At 40.3% G+C, this 20,628-nt stretch overlaps 2 protein-coding genes across 2 annotated transcripts in view; one reads left to right on the forward strand and one right to left on the reverse strand.

The window, feature by feature from the left end:
- Window positions 1-1,998: 1,998 nt before the first annotated feature.
- On the reverse strand, window positions 1,999-8,231 carry LOC105010408 (sulfotransferase 6B1). The gene is given in 7 exon segments (NM_001311034.1): window positions 1,999-2,519; window positions 3,013-3,169; window positions 3,253-3,347; window positions 3,486-3,612; window positions 4,279-4,368; window positions 6,293-6,405; window positions 7,956-8,231. Coding segments are annotated over 7 exon segments (894 nt in total). The 5' UTR covers window positions 8,137-8,231; the 3' UTR covers window positions 1,999-2,388.
- Window positions 8,232-15,893: 7,662 nt separating this feature from the next.
- slc30a6 (solute carrier family 30 member 6) overlaps window positions 15,894-20,628 on the forward strand; it is a 51,923-nt gene continuing 47,188 nt past the window's right edge. Inside the window, exons 1-3 of the mRNA XM_010869754.4 lie at window positions 15,894-16,137; window positions 16,812-16,858; window positions 19,612-19,698. Coding sequence (XP_010868056.2) covers window positions 15,957-16,137; window positions 16,812-16,858; window positions 19,612-19,698 — 315 coding nt within the window. The 5' untranslated portion in view covers window positions 15,894-15,956. The remainder of the gene's footprint in view (window positions 16,138-16,811; window positions 16,859-19,611; window positions 19,699-20,628) is intronic.

Consider the following 20,628-nt stretch of genomic DNA (forward strand, 5'->3'; position numbering starts at 1 on the left):
GCCAACCTGAAATGCATACATTTATTAAAAACATTTCTGTTTAGAACCAAAGCATACTGCTATGGGGTCAGTGTACATTGCTGCTAAGCTGGACAGGTGGAATACTGACGTGAGGTGCTGAGGCACCCAGTCCAAAAAAGAGGGCCCAGAGGAAAAAAATCAGGCCCCCGATGGACAAGGCTGCCAGGCCATCCGTCCCCCAAGCCAAAAGCACAAAAGGCTCCAGGCCAGTGACAGTGACACAAAAGCGGCAGAACCGCACAAAGGCGTGTGTGGAAATAACACCACAGCCTGCATGCAAATCTCAGCCCCAGACAAACCTAGAAAGACCACCATGGGGACGCCAAAACAGCATTACTCTGAATTCCAGACCTGATACATCCCTGGCACCGTAGGCCAAAAAGCCAGACAGAGTTCATCAAAACCTTGGAGTCACCGACTGCAAACTAAGTGCCACAGTAAGGTCCCGAAAGTGTGCAGAAGACAAGCGCACCAAACCAAAGCCAGGGCCAAAAAGATACTGTAAACAGACTGTATCCGAAGGTAAAAGGCTTGATCAGGGCTGCGCACAGCAGCATCGAGCATGACCATAGGTTGCTACAACAGTCCCCACACAGGATGCAGAGATAGCGGCCAGATAATATCAACGGTGGAAAAAGAATAGCCATGCCCCAAACTATTTGAGTCAACATATTTCTCTCTATAAATCTTGCTCTCACAAACAAACTGCAAGTGTTAGTCTCATGTTTCATGAGATAACATTTTCCACATGCTCCAAAAGCTTCCAGAATTTGTTTACATCCCTGTTATTGAGCAGTTTTCCTTTGTCAAGATAATCCATCCACCTGACAGCTGTGGCATACCAAAAAGCGTATTACATAAGGGGCCTGTAAAATGTGTTGTTTTGTTACAAGACAATCCCACAGATGTCTCAATATTTCTTGGAGAGGGCAATTGGCATGCTGACTTCTGAAATATACACAGAGCTGTGGACAGATAATCGAATGTAAATGTCTCCACCATAAGCCATTTCAGAGAATTTGACGGTACATCAAACTGACTTAACAACTGCAGGCCCAGTGTAGGCACATAAGTAAAGAACCTTCCCATTGCCTTCTGTGGGTAGGTGGTGGTAGGTGGTATGCTGATGTTGTAAACGGAGTGCCTCGTGGTGGAGGTGGGGTTGTGGTAGAGGCAGGCATTTTGTTGACTGCCTTTTTGATGCACAGAGATACCATGATCAAGGTATACCGTGGTCAAGGTATCTGTGAGCAACAGAAACCTATTTGTATTATTAGTTATGTGAAATCTATAGATTAGGGCAGAGTGACTATGTTTTTTTACCAGGCTGTTTTCCTGTACATTTTATTGTTATATTTATATTTTTGTTTATGGTACCTGAGTAAACATTCTCTTGCTGTTGTGGATTAAAATGAATTGATTATCTGTTTGAATGGCCAATTAATGAACAAGGCGTTTGATTAACCAATAAATTGGTATCTAGCCAGTGAAGGTCTTAGTCACACTGTGCAATGCAAATGTAAAACATAATCCGTAATAAATAGCCTGGCATGCTTCTAAACATTTGATGAATCATGAAACTTATCACATGACAGTTTTGGAAAATACAAATCTCCACAATATAGAAATGATATTACAGGATGATAGAATTCACTTTCAGAGAGAGTCATATTGTAGTAAACTTTTTTTAAACAAATAATTCAGAATTTACTGAATCTACTACTATTGCAAATCAGATATTTTTTGTGAGGAACCTGTTACATTATTAGCATATAGTAATACACTGTAGATACCTAGATCATGTATACATTGCCATTACGCAAAGTCAGTGTCAAACATCAAAAAGGTGTTATCATAGTTCACCTCTTGAAGCAAGTAATTCATAGAACTGAAATGTGACCTTACATAAAATGGAATTGAACTGCATAACTGCTGCATAAAATTGTGATATATTATTAAACACACATGGAAACTCATATCAATCAATTTACCAACTTTATTTAAAAAAAAAAGGATTTACAAGTATAAAATGCTAACCTCTCTAGTCTTTCACAAAAATGCCCCTTCAAAACAGAATCTCTCATCTTTCACAAAAATGCTTGTTTTAGACAGCCATGTTCAGTAACATTTTGGACCAGAAAATTACCTAGAACAATGCAGAGAACAATGGAAACTATGCTCCTTCATTGAGTCCTTCACAAGTGTAATACCACCAATTTTCTGATTCTGTATGTCATTTTAGCTGCTACATACCAGCTCTCTTGAATTTTAGGGTTAAACCGTACTAATCTGTTTCCCTTTCATCCTGTCTAATCTGAGCCAGGTTTTGTCCAGTCTGAAGTGTAGTTCAGTTTGGCCTCCAGCTTATTAGTCCCTGCAATACAGGTCATACTTCAGTTTGGCCCCCAGCTTAGTTCCAGCCAGGTGCTTCTCAAATGCAGCGTCCATCTCCTGACTTTGGGCCGGGGTGAAATGGTTCTTCCAATCACCTACTTCACCTGAGGGAATACCCATCAATCAATCACACTAGAGAAGAACTTTGTAGTCGGGACATATAGTATTAGGTAAATTATCATTAGGTTACAGTTGACCTAACCTTTAGGTAGTGTCATTTTGCCTATAGATATAATTTGCTTTAATTACTTAACTTTTTTATATTATTACTTTAGACATGGAGTATAGTGAATTTGCATGATGAGTATGAAACATACAATCCCACTATTGATAGAGTAACAATATTGCACACCAGTGTTGGTTGTTTGATTATCATGTTTAGAAACGAAAACAAATGGATGTGCAACAGCTCTTCCAGTCCTCTGCTCTTCATATCACATATTTGTTCGTCTCGACATAATCCCACGTATTCGCTCAGGAATAAAGCTTCCTCTACTCCCACAGAGTTAAGCCGTCTCAGACTTTCCCTCAAACACATAGGCAGACCCACACATACTCGCACATGCATGTACACCTCGACTCACGAAGGGGACACACCTTTCCTGAAGATGACGTTGCTCATATGACCGTATGACTCCTTGGAGCTTTCCTTCATGGCCTTAAAGTTGCTCTCCCCAGCGATAGCCTGGACCTGGGCATCACTGAGACTGAAACCAAAGAACTCAGAGACCCTCCTTACACCTTCACTTAGGTCCTGTGTGGGTCACAATCAACAGGATTTGGATCAAATTAAGCAAAATCTATGGTTTGGTATGAAACCAAAAGAATGTTTTATACCTGTTTCAACTCCTCAAAAGTGACTATCATCACATTAGAGTCCTCCATTCTCTTCTCCCAGCCAAGCGCATGGTCAAAATATGAACCCCATGGAACTAGGAAGAGAAGGATTTTGTTTTGGAGAGGTCTGTTTAAATACATCTCTTATTGTAATACCATGAGGATTTATTTTTGAAAATAGCAAATCCCAAAATATAAAATCAATGTTTGCAATAGATTTTTTATTTATTTACCTTGTCCACTTAGAAAATCTGAGAAGAAGCTTTCCCAGGACTCAGGAGTGGGTAGGACTGGGTTATTGTTGGAGAAGTGATAGTAGGAGACCACTGTGTCTTTTGGATTCCTAAACATCACCAGCAACTGAAGACCAGAAGGCCATAACATTGTAATGACAACAGCTTATATACACTATATATGCTATGCATATATATATATGTATATATATATTGTTAGTGTCAGGGCAGCCTGGTGATTTTAGCACCCGATAGACAACGCCAGCCTGGGTGATGAGTAGAGGCAGCCACCCACTGAATTCACCGATTGTTGTTAATTGCACTTAATTTCCCTTAAAACCAGTCCAGGCCAGGCAGTCCCAGAAGACTGTTAGGAGGCATTTAATGATGAAGACACGCAAGTCCTTCAAGTCTAAACGTGGCCAGGGTTACTGGAGAAGGAAGAGTGCCCAGAGAAGACAACGAAACTATGGGGACATATTCCCCAAACTCCTGTGTTATTATAGTGCCTCAGATAAGGCACTAGTTTCTGTTTCTTCATAGACTTGGGTGTTTGATTCACCCTTTTTGGACTTCTGCAGAAGATTCGTTTTTTGGGTTCTTATGTGTATTTGTGCCTGCCTAATCTTCACTTTGCAGTGCATCATGTTTGGGAATCAACTTACTATGGCTGCTTCTGCAGAGAAACACTACACTATCACTTGGGCTGGAAAAGCTTTCATTCTTATATAACTGGGGAATTGTAAGGTGTTTTCTATGTCTTGATGGAATTTTGCATCACTGGAATACAAACCTTTGTTTTCTTGGTATTGATGGATAGTGGAAGGTTGTCTGGGTGTAAATGTGTCCCCAGCAATCTGGGGGCCGGTGCTTGGTGAATAACCTGTAAATCACAAAAGATGTCTACTTAACACTGCAGTAGCCGTGGTAAGCTGTTGCTCTAACACATATACAGTCATATGAAAAAGTTTGGGGACCCCTGACAATTTCCATGATTTTCATTTATAAATAATTGGGTGTTTGGATCAGCAATTTCATTTTGATCTATCAATTAACTGATGGACACAGTAATATTTTAGTAGTGAAATTAGGTTTATTGGATGAACAGAAAATGTGCAATATGCATCAAAATGAAATTATACAGGTGCATAAATTTAGGTATCCCAACTGAAAAATCACATCAATATTTAGTAGAGCCTCCTTTTGCAAAAATAACAGCCTCTAGATGCTCCCTATAGCCTCTAATGAGTGTCTGGATTCTGGATGAAGGTATTTTGGACCATTCCTCCTTACAAAACATCTCCAGTTCAGTTAGGTTTGATGGTTGCCGAGCATGGACAGCCCGCTCCAAATCATCCCACAGATTCTCAATGTTATTCAGGTCTGGGGACTGGGATGGCCATTTCAGAACATTGTACTTGTTCCTCTGCATAAATGCCTGGGTAGATTTTGAGCAGTGTTTTGGGTCGTTGTCTTGTTGAAATATCCAGCCCTGGCGTAACTTCAACTTTGTGACTCATTCTTCAACATTATTCTCAAGAATCTGTTGATATTGAGTGAAATCCATGCGACCCTCAACTTTAACAAGATTCCCAGTACCGGCACTGGCTACACAGCCCCACAGCATGATGGAACCTCCACCAAGTTTTACTGTGGGTAGCAAGAGTTTTTCTTGGAACGCTGTGTTCTTTTGCCGCATGCATAACGCCCCTTGTTATGACCAAATAACTCAATCTTTGTTTCATCAGTCCACAGCACATTATTCCCAAATGAAGCTGGCTTGTCCAAATGTGCGTTTGCATACCTCAAGTGACTCTGTTTGTGGCGTGTGTGCAGAAAAGGCTTCTTCCGCATCACTCTTCCTACAGCTTCTCCTTGTGCAAAGTGCACTGAATTGTTGAATGATGCACAGTGACACCATCTGCAGCAAGATGATGTTGTAGGTCTTTGGAGGTGGTCTGTGGGCTGTTTTTGACCGTTCTCACCATCCTTCGCCTTTGCCTCTCCGATATTTTACTTGGCCTGCTACTTCTGGCCTTAACAAGAACAGTGCCTGTGGTCTTCCATTTCCTCACTATGTTCCTGACAGTGGACACTGACAGCTTACATCTCTGCAATAGCTTTTTGTAGCCTTCCCCTAAACCATAATGTTGAACAATCTTGGTTTTCAGGTCATTTGAGAGTTGTTTTGAGGCCCCCATGTTGCACGCTTCAGAGGAGAGTCAAAGAGAACAACAACTTGCAATTGGCCACCTTAAATACCTTTTCTCATGATTGGATGCACTTGTCTATGAAGTTCAAGGCTTAATGACCTTACCAAACCAATTGTGTGTTCCAATTAATCAGTGCTAAGTAGTTACAGGTATTCAAATCAACAAAATGACCAGGGTTCCCACATTTTTGCATAGCCTATTTTTCACATCTGATTTAATTTCATACAACATAATATTGCTACACTAAAACTCTTTGTCTGGAAAATACCCCAGTACTCAGCTTTTATTAGAAAATGAATGGCATGCCACTGTGATCATTTTCTGTGACGACAGAGTAAATTATTATGCAGCCTCAAAGGGGTGCCTAAACTTTTTCATACCACTGTACATACACTCTAAACAGACATTGTGCAAAAAGAGATAGTTTTAGGCATATAGCTTCACTAAGACCGAATAGAACAGTAAACCAACTCTAGTTTCCCGAACTACCTGGCCATAATATTTAATAATAAAATAAATAATAAAATAATGTTATTAAATAATATAAACATTTTCACATAAGTGTTTTTAAATCACAAATTTGTTTCCACTTACCTCCTGCATCTGTGGCCCACAGAACTCAATCAATGAATTATATTTGGAATCTGTTTTCTCACCAGTTGCTGCTACTATTATCTTACGAAGCACCGCCACCATCCAATTAAAACCTGCCAAAGACAAACATTCAGGTCTATTTGTACTTAAAAAAAGCATTTCCACAGAGATAATCAATTCAGTGGAATATGTGTCCTTTGATGTCTTTCAAAAACAGTAAGTTAATTTAAATGATCACATAGTCTTTATACTATTGTTGATATAATTTATTTTGGTTTTTACTGATTTCACTAGTGTTGGGTAGACTGCATATGACTCAAGTTAATTTAATGTTAATTCTAAATCATTAGTAAATATCTATAGCAGATTTAGCCAGATCCTTTGTGTAAATCCATTATTAGCATTTTTTACATTAAAGAAGACCCTTTGTTTTCTGTAAAATCATTTCAGGAATGCAGGAAAACTGTTGTATAAGTTTGTTACAGAAAACTAGTATCTAGTCATTGTATCTTCTCCAACAGTTTGCTGAGAGCTGGTCGGAAGCTTTTTGGCAAGGTTAGAACCGGTTAAAGCGGCTTTGTCATTCTTTTGTATACTTCCATGTTTGGAGACAAACACTTTTCTGTAGACTCAGATTAAAGATATGCAAGCAGAAATACATTCCTTTGTAATGAATATACTGTTCGAGGGAACAGGTATTTTTAACCTCCTGAGACCCTGTGTCCGCATATGAGGACACTATGTTTTGGGCTTCGTGCACCATGTACTTCATTCTGCTTAACTTAAACCTATTGTCCTTATTAGAATACAGTTGTCTGTGCCACACTTAGATATTACACCTATCAGGTCCTACTAATCCCAAATAGCTAAGAGAAATAAAAAATGCATACATTATCAAAGCTCAGGTCTTAAAGTTAAATATAGGACAATTGTTATCATATTGCAACAGTCATAAAAGTACTATTACTGGATCATAAAGCTGTCATGTAAATCTGCCCTTCAGTGCTACTTTCAATGTGTCAGTAAATATTAACTGTGTGCATCTGTTTGTGTGTGTGTACATTCCAGTGTGTATTTTGTTGTGTTTGTATAAAAGTGTGAATGAGTTTGAGGTTCTGAAATAGGTGGAATTGGTATATGTCCAATTGTTCACTGCTCAGTGAATTACATGGAGGGAGGTGGCTGCTGTTATTATATAAATAATTTTTATTAGTTTGTATATTTAAATGTTATGTGTATATAAGTCATTGTCTGCAGCGTTTAGAACAGCCTGTATTTAATGGAACATTCCTCAACACTGACTGCATGTCACTGTGTAGTTTCATGAACAATCTCAGAAACTGCCTGCATGAGAGCCCCTATCCAAAAGGACATAATTATCGTCAAAACAATTAAAGGCCATATGATGTGAAACAGAATGTTAGGTCACTTTTGTATGTAATCCCTTTAATACATTTTAATCAAAAATATTTTTGTTTTCCTTAGAATAAACCAAAATGACACAATGGGCTAGGAAGAATTATACACTATAAAACTGATTACATTAATTATATTACACAGAATTATACAAATATAAATCATAATGAAGAGACATATTGCCCATGGAACGACCATTTACATGTTTCACAGTTATTCATGTTTAAAAGGTTTTATTTTGACTTACCACACTTAGGATATGCAACTAACACTACATCATCTGCTCTTGCTTCCAGACTCTCAATGGCCTTCAGGTTCTCCTCTGGAGACATGATGACAGAATACAACACCCCATTGTATCTGTACAACTTATCCTCCTCCTTCATTTCTTTTGCCAATTGTATTTTGGCTGAGAAAAGGCTGGTCATTTTGGACAATCCTGCAGAAAATATCAAGCTTGAATCTTTTCAGTCACCACCCTTTACAGGCCTCCTGTCTGTTTGTGCAAATCCTTTTCGTGTGTGAGAATTTAGGTATGCGAGAGCGAGCATAGGAGGAGTATGAGCCACCTCCAAACAGAGCTTGCATAAGAAGTGGGAGTTTCCTGGTTTCTGTAAGAATGTGGAAGAACTGGTTTCCTGTGTGTGACTGAGAAATAATGAGATGCCTGTGCAATACAAACCAGATAAGATGGACTGCTAGCGCGGAAAGGACAGTAGCTAATTGACTGACAACAACTTTTGGGATTGAAAGACAGAAACATGACCACTTAGGTCTTCCTGAATTTTTTTTTAATTATTGTTGTGGAAATTCTTGAACTGATGTATACTTGGTCCTATACATGTATAAATGGGTTACTAGTTAAAGGACTGAGTCATGGTTACCCATGTGCGGGACGACAGCTTGCAGTCGTGTACAGATAAGGAACAGCTGGAGGACCAATTTGCAACTTATTATGTCAATTGGCAACATGAATGGGTATAAAAAGAGCCTCTCAGAGTGGCAGCGTCTCTCAGAAGTCAAGATGGGCAGAGGATCACCAATTCCCCCAATGCTACGGCGAAAAATAGTAGAGCAATATCAGAAAGGAGTTTCTCAGAGAAAAATTGCAAAGAGTTTGAAGTTATAATCATTTATTCAGTGCATAATATCATCCAAAGATTCAGAGAATCTGGAACAATCTCTGTGCGTAAGGGTCAAGGCCGGAAAACCATACTGGATGCCCGTGATCTTCGGGCCCTCAGACGGCACTGCATCACATACAGGAATGATACTGTAATTGAAATCACAACATGGGCTACTTCCAGAAAACATTGTCGGTGAACACAATCCACCGTGTCATTCGCCGTTGCCGGCTAAAACTCTATAGGTCAAAAAAGAAGCCGTATCTAAACAGGATCCAGAAGCGCAGGCATTTTCTCTGGGCAAAGGATAATTTAAAATGGACTGTGGCAAAGTGGAAAAGTGCTCTGTGGTCAGACAAATCAAAATTTGAAGTTCATTTTGGAAAACTGGGACGCCATGTCATCTGGACTAAAGAGGACAAGGACAACCCAAGTTGTTATCAGCGCTCAGTTCAGAAGCCTGCATCTCTGATGGTATGGGGTTGCATGATTGCGTGTGGCATGGGAAGCCTACACATCTGGAAAGGCACCATCAATGCTGACAGTTATATCCAAGTTCTAGAACAACATATGCTCCCATCCAGACTAGAAGCCTGTGTTAGACAAGAATGGGACAACATTCCTATTCATAAACTTGAGCAATGTCTCCTCAGTCCCCAGATGTTTGCAGTCTGTTATAAAAAGAAGAGGGGATGCATGGCCTTGTCCCAACTTTTTTGAGATGTGTTGATGCCATGAAATTTAAAATCATCTTATTTTTCCCTTAAAGTGATTTTCTCAGTTTAAACATTTGATATGTCATCTATGTTGTAGTCTGAATGAAATATTGATATTTGAAACTTCCACATCATTTCATTCTGTTTTTATTCAGAATTGTACAACTTTTTTGGAATCGGGTTTGTAATAATCGAACAATTATTTTGTAAGCATTTGACTTACTATTTGCAAATAAACTTAATTATGCCACGATAATTTTGTCTCTGTACTTCCTCCTAAGAGATCTGATCGATTAAATTGCCATCACACTATCCATATTTAGGTCCTAGTTATTGATGTTATCAGGGTTGAGTGGATCTTGTATGATCAGATTGCAATCCCTATCAGCAATATTGATTCTGTGCTGGAAGGGAATGTCAGGATTCCTGTGCGGACCCAGAAGCAGACAGGACACAGAGAGAAAACAGGAACTGGGAGGAAGGTGCTGGGGGGTGGGCCGAGTGGCTGTGGGTTGGCGCAGAATCCGGGTGCGGGGTGGTTCCGAGGTCCAGGGCGGCAAACAGGTGCGTGCAGTTGTCGGGTTTGTCTAGGCAGGGGAAACAGCAGGGTTACAGGTAGGTAATCGGAAAACACAGCAGACAGGCAAAACAGGACTAAGTCAATAATGCGAAGGTTTAGCTGGTGCACAAAGCTCAACATACGGTTGGGACTTAACGATCCGACAGGGGCTGGAAGTCAGGTCCTCTCCTAAATGCTGTGGTGGATTGCAGATCAGGAAGAGGTGCTGGAGTGGATGATGAGCGTCAGGTGGGGCAACACCCCACCCCCGCCCCAAAACACAACACGAGGACAGACATGGAACAGACGCACCAGGCACACATACCAACAAACAAGGACGGAAACAACATGTACATCGAACAAACAAGAGTCACGGGGAAGTGGTCGTGACAGGGAATTCTCTTCCGTATCCGGATTGACACACCTCTTGGTAAAGCTGATACACTCGGGCCACAAACATGAACAAAAAGTAGTTAAATAATGCCTATTCCATTAGCTGTATAATCCACAGAATTAAGCCATTCATCAACCAGTAATAAAGTGATGTTGGAAAACATAGCATAGAATAGGATAGCATAGCAAGACACAAATCGAAAATGGTCTGTATGGGGGCCCCTGAATGGAGCAGAAGAAAAGTCCCTGCCTCACAGTTTGCTGTGAGACTAGGGTTCAATTCCTCCTTGGAGATTTGCCCAGGGGTCTCATGGAGGTCTGTGCAATTGGGGAGCACCGTCTGGGTTTAGGGGGTCAGTGGTTGAGAATGTTGTCCTGAAAAGAGAGGAGGACTGGAAGACAGGGCCTGATGCATACTGAGCAGCCATCGTATGTGAGGTTCCCCAACAGCCTTGCAGCTTGCTCTGTCAGGGCCTGGGCGGAACCCAAAAGCAGACATGTAGTGACAGTGGAGGGAGGTGAGTGTGGACAGAGTTCTGGCAGGGAGAATGGCGTGCAGACGGTTGCAGGTGTCCAGGTCAACAGGAAGGTGCAGGTAAGGGCGTGGTAGTTGATCTGGTCGTGGAGGCAGAATCCAGGTAATCCTGTGACGGAGCGGAGAACAGGGTGAAACAAAGCATGTAACGAGCAGGTAAGTGAGACTAAGCAAATCTTCAGACTAGGCTGGATGAGCACGACACACAAAGTACGACTAACGATCCGGCAGGGACGAGACGTCAGAGCTCCGCTGAAGTGCTGCCGGTGGAATAGGGAACAGGTGCGTGACGACCAAGGGGAAACAGCTGGCACCGGCATCACCCTGGAGTTGCCAGGACGACCAAAACAGAGACACAGAAACAGACAGGAACGGATATCCACACACACACTCAATCAGGGGGAGGGGCCGTGACATGCTCTCAATATATCCTTTCAGAGCCCATAGATTTTAGCCAGCCTTTTCAGATTGTCTCTGCAACGGGCTCAGATTGTTTTGAGTATGCTAATGTTGCATGTTGGACTGTTCTTTACTGAGACATAAAATGGTAATACACCCCATCAACCACTAAAAGCCCAAAACAAAGGAGACAGGGAAGCATTGCCAGCATCTCTAGAGCGGAGATTTAGTAGGCCCAGTTGTATTGGGCACATAGCCGTGAACGTGTGCATTGAATGATATGTTGACATGATGTGATATGTTATGACTGTGGTTCAGGCCCCATCAACAAGGCCAATACTATTTTTCTGGGTGATTTAGACAGGTTACATACTGTGTACAACGCACCAGCACAGAGCACTATAATTTCCCTGCCTTAAGCTGTACAGCACTTAGACTCAAACTCACCTAGACACATGTCAAACCTCATTGAAGAGAAAGCAGCGACAGCATTTCTAAAAGACAAGGTCCTCCTGTTCGAACAGACAGTCAGATGTGGTGCCCTGTGCTAAACATGACAAGTTATAGCTTCAAGAACCTGTCATGTTTACCAGGGGGTTTCAACTCCCTCTCTAAAGGACTACAGGACAAACAAAAGCTGTATGTCCAAATGTATTCAGTGAATGGGTATCTGAACACAAACAACAAATCACAGGTAAAGCCCACAGCTCTGCAGTGGCAGAAATATGATAATGTAAACAGACTTTCTGAGTGTAGAGGTAGAGTGCAAATTAACAAGGAATTTGGAAATCAAACTGAACAATGACTAGCATATCTCACTTAATTTTTTCAGCACCAGTATCAATTACAATACTATTTTCCATATTACAAAATATCCCAAGGTCTTGGGTTTAAATAGTGACACTTTTTATACTCAAATGTTAATTTTACTTCGAGTTATAGTGTGGGGCTATGGGGAGAGGAGGTCTTGTTCCAAAATAAACCAACTTTTTTCCCACCCAACCAGATATGGATAAATGAAAAACAAATAAAAAATCTGCTCAGACCCAAATGTTGATGGAGAAAGAAACCCGGGCAAGGTTGATCTAGTCTTATCAATAGGCTAAACAAGCAGTATTGACTAAATAATTTGCCCACTTGTGCCACTTACTGTATATGTGTTATGCCTCTCATTGCATATGTGCTACGCCACTTATTGAATGACACTTATTTTCCTCCACCTTCTAAATAATGCCCGTTAAAAATATATTCATGTCTTTTTTCATTCAGTAATCATGTTATTACGGATTTATTAACGTTATTTAAAGTCATTTAAACTGAAATCGTACAGACTTCCAAAAGGCAGAAGCATTTGAAAAACACAGAGCCTAATAGATAGAGCAAGAGCGAGGATGTCATTTGGATTGGCAGTTTCTTTAATCCTATATCGCTTTTTGGTGGCTACTGTATATCTAGATATATATTATGTAAGTGTGAATGACTTTACCAGTTAGCTACACCTAATGAAAACAATCCAAAGTTAGTATATTATTGTCATAAGAACAGTGGCGTTTTTATATGTACAAAATTGGTGGGGCACAAACCATTTCAAAATATAGGATACATACCAGTAAAGCTACAAAACTCCCTCTTGCTACTGATGTGTTTATTTAACATATTAACCGACAGCATGGCTCCACTAAACACCTTGAAACGGGTGAGCGCACTGCTAATCCAAGATGCGTCGGTGCTCTGTTTTTGCAGAGTGTTGTATAAAACATTAACTTCTAGCATAAGGAAGTAAAAAAAAAGGAAAGGCTCGGTCACAGAGTTTTTTTGACAGGCTGTATGCCTAACTAATGGTGGCCTCATCCCATCCTGGTTGTGTGCGTATGTCCTCCATACACAGGAGCAGCGCAGCGCGGTTTTCCCAAACTGCATGGACAGTTCTACTTTTAAAGTTCCATCGTACACAGGTGGCCTTGGAATGCGTCTCTGTGTTGCCTCAACAAGTGCTGCAACACGTTTTGGAGCGCCAGAGAAAAAGGTGGTAAAAAACACCTTCAGGATGCTGATCCTTGCTGAACAAAGTTGCTGCAAGGTCAGGATCAACTGGTTTGTTCTACATTGCATATTTCTACCTAAATGTTCTGTCACAGTTGGGGATCAGCACTGGTGCCGGTGGAGGATCCGCCCCCTGAGCAGAAGGTGGCGCTGGAGCACAACATGGCACTGGAGGTTACCGGCCAGGGAGGGAGACTGGCACTGGGGGGCTCAGCGTAGACCGGCACAGGAACCCTGGTGTGAGGAGCCGGTACTGGTGGTAACAGGCTGGGGACAGGCACTGGAACCTCAGGGCTGGGGATTGAACACAGGAGCCCTGGTGCAAAGGATCAAAGTCACTTCAGTTTGTCTTGGCTATACTGAAAGATTAATCTTTGCCACAGTCCTGCATGCTCTAGATCAAGTTTTTCTTCAAGGACCTCTCTGTAATTTGCTCAGTTCATCCTTTCCTCATTCATGAGCAGTCTCCCAGTCCTTGCGACTGAGAAGAATCTTTGAAAAGATACTCTGAAGCCCTGACCATAGGTTATTTAGTTTGGTCGGAAGGAGTCCACTGAGCTCCTGGGAATGTTAATGTTACAATTATTTTTTTAAAGCTTCCCCAGATCTATGCCATAATTTGGGGTGTCATGACAAAGGATCTGAATACTTATGTACATTAAATATTCCAGTTTTTCATTTTCAATAAATTGGCACAAATTCTGAATAATGTGTATTTGCTTAGTAATAACAGGGTTTCTGTGTAGATTGATGACAAAAAATATATATTTATTCAATTACAAATGTAGTCTATAACAAAACAAAAAGGGGAGAAAGTTACTGCGTCTGAATACTTCCGAAGGCACTGTTTTTCAATGATATGGTCGATACTCAACTATGGAAGGGCTAATTTTGGCTCGGCTGCGTTTTCCTTTAGAAAAAATGAGATGCAGTACAGATGCAGGCACTTCATATTTGTTGTAGGGCTTATATGACCAATTCAGTTCAAGCATTGCAGATAGAGCTTGGAGAGATGCCATTACAGCTTAGGAGAAGATAATTAGCAATGTCTTCTAGGGTTAAACCCAAGAAGCAAACAACAGTAGTGTTGAATTTCAGTGGCTAGGAAAAACTCCCTAAGAAGGCCAAATTTTCGGAAGAAACCTAGAGAGGACCCAGGCTCAGAGGGGTGACCAGTCCTCTTCTGGCTGTGCCGGGTGAGATATTAAGAGTCCAATTGGAATAATTAATACATGTATCTGGGCTAAATCCAGAGTCTATTTAAATTTAGACTAGGTCAGAAGTATGACCAGATGGACAAGGACAGGGACAGCAACGGGCCCCCCAAACCAGGTACTCCGCAGATGTGGACCTGGACCTCATGTCCTCCTAAAGTTTAAAATTGGAGGAGACTGGAAAATTCAGAAAATACATTCCTCATATCAACAACGATTTATAGTGGAGAAGGAGAACTTAGTGGGGAAGGAGAACTGACCCAATCCCCCAGCACAATAGTATAGCAGCGTAAGACCTTGCAACTGAGACGGGGGGGTCCGGCGACACTGTGGCCCTAACCGGGGGAGGCCCCAGACAGGGCCCAACAGGCAGGAAATCAATCCACCTACATTGCCAGACATCAACCAAAGGGACAATGTTTACATTTCTTAGGAATACTGGATTTATGAATAGGATTTAGAGTGAATTGTTCACAGTATATATGAAGTAAGAATGACGTATGAGGAAATAGGGTGTGGAAATCACTAACTAAATGTACTGTCAGTTTAGATTATAATTACAGGACTTTGTGCAATTGTATTGCATTAAGGTATTTAATGAGGGATTCTGGGAAATGTACTTTTTTGAGATCGTGCCTACCCTCCAGCATAGGTGGCAGTAATGCACATTTAAAGATGTTTGCAATCTGCAAATAAACAAAGAAGATGAAGTAGGAAGCAGCAGCAGAAGAAGAAGAAGAAGAAGAAGATGATGATGATGATGATGATGATGTTGATGATGAATAATAATTATTATTTAGAAATTATTGGAGCTGGGACGATTTACAGCAGACATACATGTTTAAAACATCTAATATTTGGATTCGTTATTAAACAACTTTGAAATTATGACCCGTGTGTGTATCTGTTTCTTTCCCACGTTATATTTACAGACAGACTGTTGATATAATTGTTTTTGCCATTTTTGCAGTGTAATATTTTTTCGAGATGTTTTGGGGGAGATAGGAAACAGGACTAGTTGCTTATATTCTAAGGCATCCGCAATGCATTATAGGTAAGTTTAGGAGGATCAAGGCGACTGACTCTACCGATCTGGCAAATCAGCACCATTCGTCATAGCACCACAACCTGAAAGCGATTGGTCCATTGTCAGCTGGGCGGAAGTGTTAAAATTTCATTCGAGCCAAACGGATTCCTCTCTTGTTTTTATAGTATCTCTGATGGTACTCAATTCTATCGATTTGAAGTAGAGGAGAAGTCCCAAAATGGCGATGGACGGTATGTCCACGTCTACATCAGGACTATCATATCACAATGACGGGGACTTTTATCCAAGAAAATTCGGTTCCAAGCCGGACGTGGTTCCGTCTGGGGTGACTGAGAGGAAAGTTGGTCCCTTGGATAAACCTGACATGGTGGCGGTGGACGTTATCAACAACGATTCAGGTAGCTAGCTACCGGTATATCTAGCTGTGTGCTGCTACTAGCCAGCGCAATGGATTGTTGTTGGTACAGGTACTGAGTTAACGTTACTTGCCCAGAAACAAGTGTCCTTGTACCTGTCTAGAGGCCAACCACTGACTTGTTTCTAGCACTAGCCCCCTAAACAGCTGTTGGAAACCTGCTGTCCCATGTTCTACTACCGTGTGTGTAACGTTAGTTAGTTAGCTTGCGGTGTCTTCTCTGTACGTACGTACAATATTACTTCCATGATGCAAATACTGCATTGTCATGGAAGTTACAGCTAACCTAGTTTGCGTTTGTAGGGTAGCTCGAGCTATAAATTATTGCGCAATTCTAGCTAACTAATGTTCCATAACGAGCTAGCTTAAACTATATGTTTAATATGTTTTACACACATGCAATGGAAACGGAAGTCTTCCTAGCAATGTGGCTGACATAAACCTTTGCCACTTGCATCTACTTTGCACAGCTGAACATGGACTATATAGAAATTCTGGTAAACCCAAAGATAAGGCTTATGGCTATAACATTGAAAACAATGCATGGCCTAATCAAATCTGCATCCTTGTGTCGTAACTTATGATAACTTTAATTTGTGTTGTGCAGGCCTGAAGTTTATCTCTGTTCATTAACGTGTAACTACATTTGTTCTGCAGATATCCCAATGCACAGAAAAAAACAAGAAACTGACACGTATGTGCTGGTAAGTTTAACTTTAGTGTAGGTTTTAAAATTTATAGTGGATATCAAAACTCTTATTTTTGTTGATGTAAAGGCTGAAATCACCAAAAAACACGAGGACTTTTCTCCTTTTAGATCTTATCAACAATATTTAATAAAATAAAAAAAATGTATTTCTTTAAGTATTTAGAAAAAACTCTTAATGCCTTGGTTGTAGAAAACTAAACACCCTTTATAATGTGGGTGTTAACTGTGACATTTAACCACAATCACATTCCAGATCATGTACAAAAGTTGTTTTCACCTGACATCAATTAAAATAATTCTGATTTGCCCCAAGCTGGGAGAGAGTGGAGAAAAGCTCTATCAATGTCAGTCGAGGTTCATCCACAAAGTTAAACAATCATGGAAAGGAAAAAACACTCGTTCACATACGTTTTATTATACCAAAGTTAAAATATTATGTTTTGGCATACAATGACCTTCTTCAGAGTTTGACTCTGATAAAGGCCGAAACGATAAAACACTTTTGTATGCCGAAACATAAAGTTTTAACTTTGGTATAATGCCATGATGAGCTGTTCCTCTAGGGTTTGTTGGGAGGTTTCATAAAGCCATGGTCCACCAGGAGCTACCAAAATATTAACAGAATCTTACTTTTGAAATCTACACATCAGGAGAGGTTTAGGGTTACATATAACATGGAACACTGAAGATCGTCATTACGCAGTGCTGTCAAGATGGGACCACCAGGACATTGCAATGCTCAGGACTGTCTTCCTTCAAGAAGAAAGCCCATCATAGAGGCTACCGAGAGTCCATTAGCTAACTTGAAGGAGCTGCAGGAATTGGAATTAAAGGAGCTGCAGCTATGCAAGTCACAAGTCATTGCATATTACATCAATTGCGTACATTCTACAAGAGTCTGAGCTGTAGGGTAGTCTGGCAAGATGGAAGTCATGTCATTGGCTTTCCCAGAATCAAGTGTTCTGATGAGAACATTTTGGCCTTAATTCCAAAAGAGATTTTTGACAAAAAGCCAACATAGCTCACAGCCAACACAGCTCGTCACCCAAAATATACTGTCCCTACTGTTGATTAGTGTCCCGAAATGGCCCAGCCAGAGCCTGGATCTCAGTCCTATAGAAAATCTGTGCTAAGGAGATTCCTGCCAAATTGGCCTTGCTCAATCACTAGACACTTATCGTGACATCTGAGCCAATCAGAAGAACATCAGAAGAAACTGCTAGTAAAATTCAACACTTGATAGGGACTTGTTTTGTGTATATACAAAAAACAACTTTTACATAAAATTTACAGCTGGGAATGTCCACTGTGAACGTGATATTCTGCTTGTCTGTGAGAGATTATGATTGCTCTTGTGTCTGAGTACAAACCAAGCCCCTATATGTGTGCCAGCCTTTAGTTGTGGGTTGTGCTCATTTACTCAACCAAGGCCTTAACAGTTGTAAAAAATACTTTTTTTCAGAGAAATTATGCATTTGTTTAGCATTTACATATTCTTGGTTTCAAGATTTAATTAAAAGTCTGACATGATTTGTTTTGACTTCAGCCTTTATGTCAATGAAAGTAGAATTTTGCACCCCTATACATTCCACTTGTAATATACTTACCTCTAGGGATGCACGATTTGCATAAAATATGCAATCGCAATTTTTTTGACAAATATTGCAATTGCGTTTATGATTAATGATTTTCAAACATGAATGTAAACCGCGTGGATCATCTCACTTAAAAATAGAGATCATAGCCTACATAATGTGCTAACAAACTGAATAAAAAGTTGTTTTCTATTTTACATCTTATGTTGCCTTATTCATTTAACTGCTCATTTAATGCAATGGCGTTTTGATATGTTTGTGCTGTTGCCATAGCTGGTTAGGCAACAGTGCTCAACCCTTGAGGTATAGTTTTTTTGTAGGCACCAACATCGAATACATTTTGTTTTTATAACCATGCTGTTGTGTAAGCTGGACAATATCTTGGTGCCACTTGCTAACTTGAAGCAGACGTCTTTGCCAGCAGTTGCAGCTTTAACTCATCAAGTATTTAAACAAAATTAGTCCAGGTATTTAAGTAATCAAAATACCTACAGCACCCGCAAGAAAAACAAATACGGACGTCCGATGCATCTTCATAAATGACATCATAGTATACTTATTTACAAAATTACCACCAATGGGCAACAATCAACATAAAAATAACAAATACCTAATGCAACAATGCTTTAATAATTTTACTTGGGAAAAAGATTGTTTCAGCAACTTAACAAAAACTCTATAACACTAGAGAAGCATAGCAGCAGGGCGTGCACAATGTGAGTTAAAGAGGAGAGGTTTACCTGGTTATATCTTAATCAATGCCAAACAGGCTGTTATGTCAAATTTTGGAAAAAGAGGAGAAAGAGCTGTGGGCTGGATTTGAACTCATGCTGCAGACTTGAGGTGTGACAGGTAGCTTCCTAGAGCGCACGACCAACTGCTGTCATCTAGTTTTGTTTCTGTAACTTGAAAAATGTTAGCTATTTTTTCTGTTCCGATTCTAAAACCAGTTTCAACCGTTGGTAATATGCCAGTTATCACTGACTTGCGAAACAAGCTCTCTGTCCTTCAGATTGGAAACAGACTTACAAATTCACTGGGGACATATCAATTCACTCTGGGGATGTAGATATAGGTCTTTGTAGCCTAAATCTGAAACTATTCCTTAAATCTCACATCTGTTCATGTAAATGTGTTTGTGTGGTTCCCACAGGGCACTATACACCCATTCCGGAAGACGCACAGGTCCTTATTTGGAAAACTCTCTCAAGAATTCCGCTTGGTGACTTCAGACAGACGGGTAGGCAGTAGCAATGGCTGTGCATTAACATGAAACATATCTGTTCCCTCTCAGAAAGCATGCTGGGATTTCTTCACCTCAAGCCCATCCCAAAAGCCAATATACCGTTCTCACACACTAGTGACTATGCTCCACTTTTGAATGTCATGTTTTTTTAATTATTTAAATGAACAAACCTTAGGTTAAACTTTTATTTTAAGTTTTCTTTTGGGACTTTTAGGACTTCTTTTGGGAAGTCTGCCGGTGCCAGCTGTTTCCCAAAGTCAGACATTAACAAATGCATATCGTTATCTATTGTTTTGTGTTAAAATGTGCGAACTGGAAATAATTGAAGCACCTATGTCCTGCAACTGTTTATTAGAACTGATAGTGGATGAAGTGCGCACTGTTATTTTTTTTGTGGTAAGTACTATTTAAATAGTTTGTGAATAAAGTGCTACTTTGATTTGTGTTGCATAGCTACAACTGTACTGCTAGTGTAATCCTCCAAATATGTTAGAGTATTGGTTAAGTGTTTAGTTAACCAACAAATGGTTTACAGTACAGTTACGTTGTTCTATAAAGCCATTGCTCCAGGGTAATGTTTCCAGACATGGTCTCCATCTATAGGTACAGTATCTCACAAAAGTGAGTACACCCCTCACATTTTTGCAAATATTTGATTATATCTTTTCAGGTGAAAACAATGAAGAAATTACACTTTGCTACAATGTAGTGAGTGTACAGCTTGTATAACTGTACATTTGCTGTCCCCTCAAAATAACATACCACACACCCATTAATGTCTAAACCGCTGGCAACAAAAGTGAGTACACCCTTAAGTGAAAATGTCCGAATTGGGCCCGATTAGCCATTTTCTCTCCCCGGTGTCATGTGACTCGTTAGTGTTACAAGGTCTCGGGTGTGAATGGGGAGAAGGTGTGTTAAATT

This window comes from Esox lucius, chromosome 6 (genome assembly GCF_011004845.1).
Source record: "Esox lucius isolate fEsoLuc1 chromosome 6, fEsoLuc1.pri, whole genome shotgun sequence".
Lineage (NCBI taxonomy): Eukaryota > Metazoa > Chordata > Actinopteri > Esociformes > Esocidae > Esox > Esox lucius.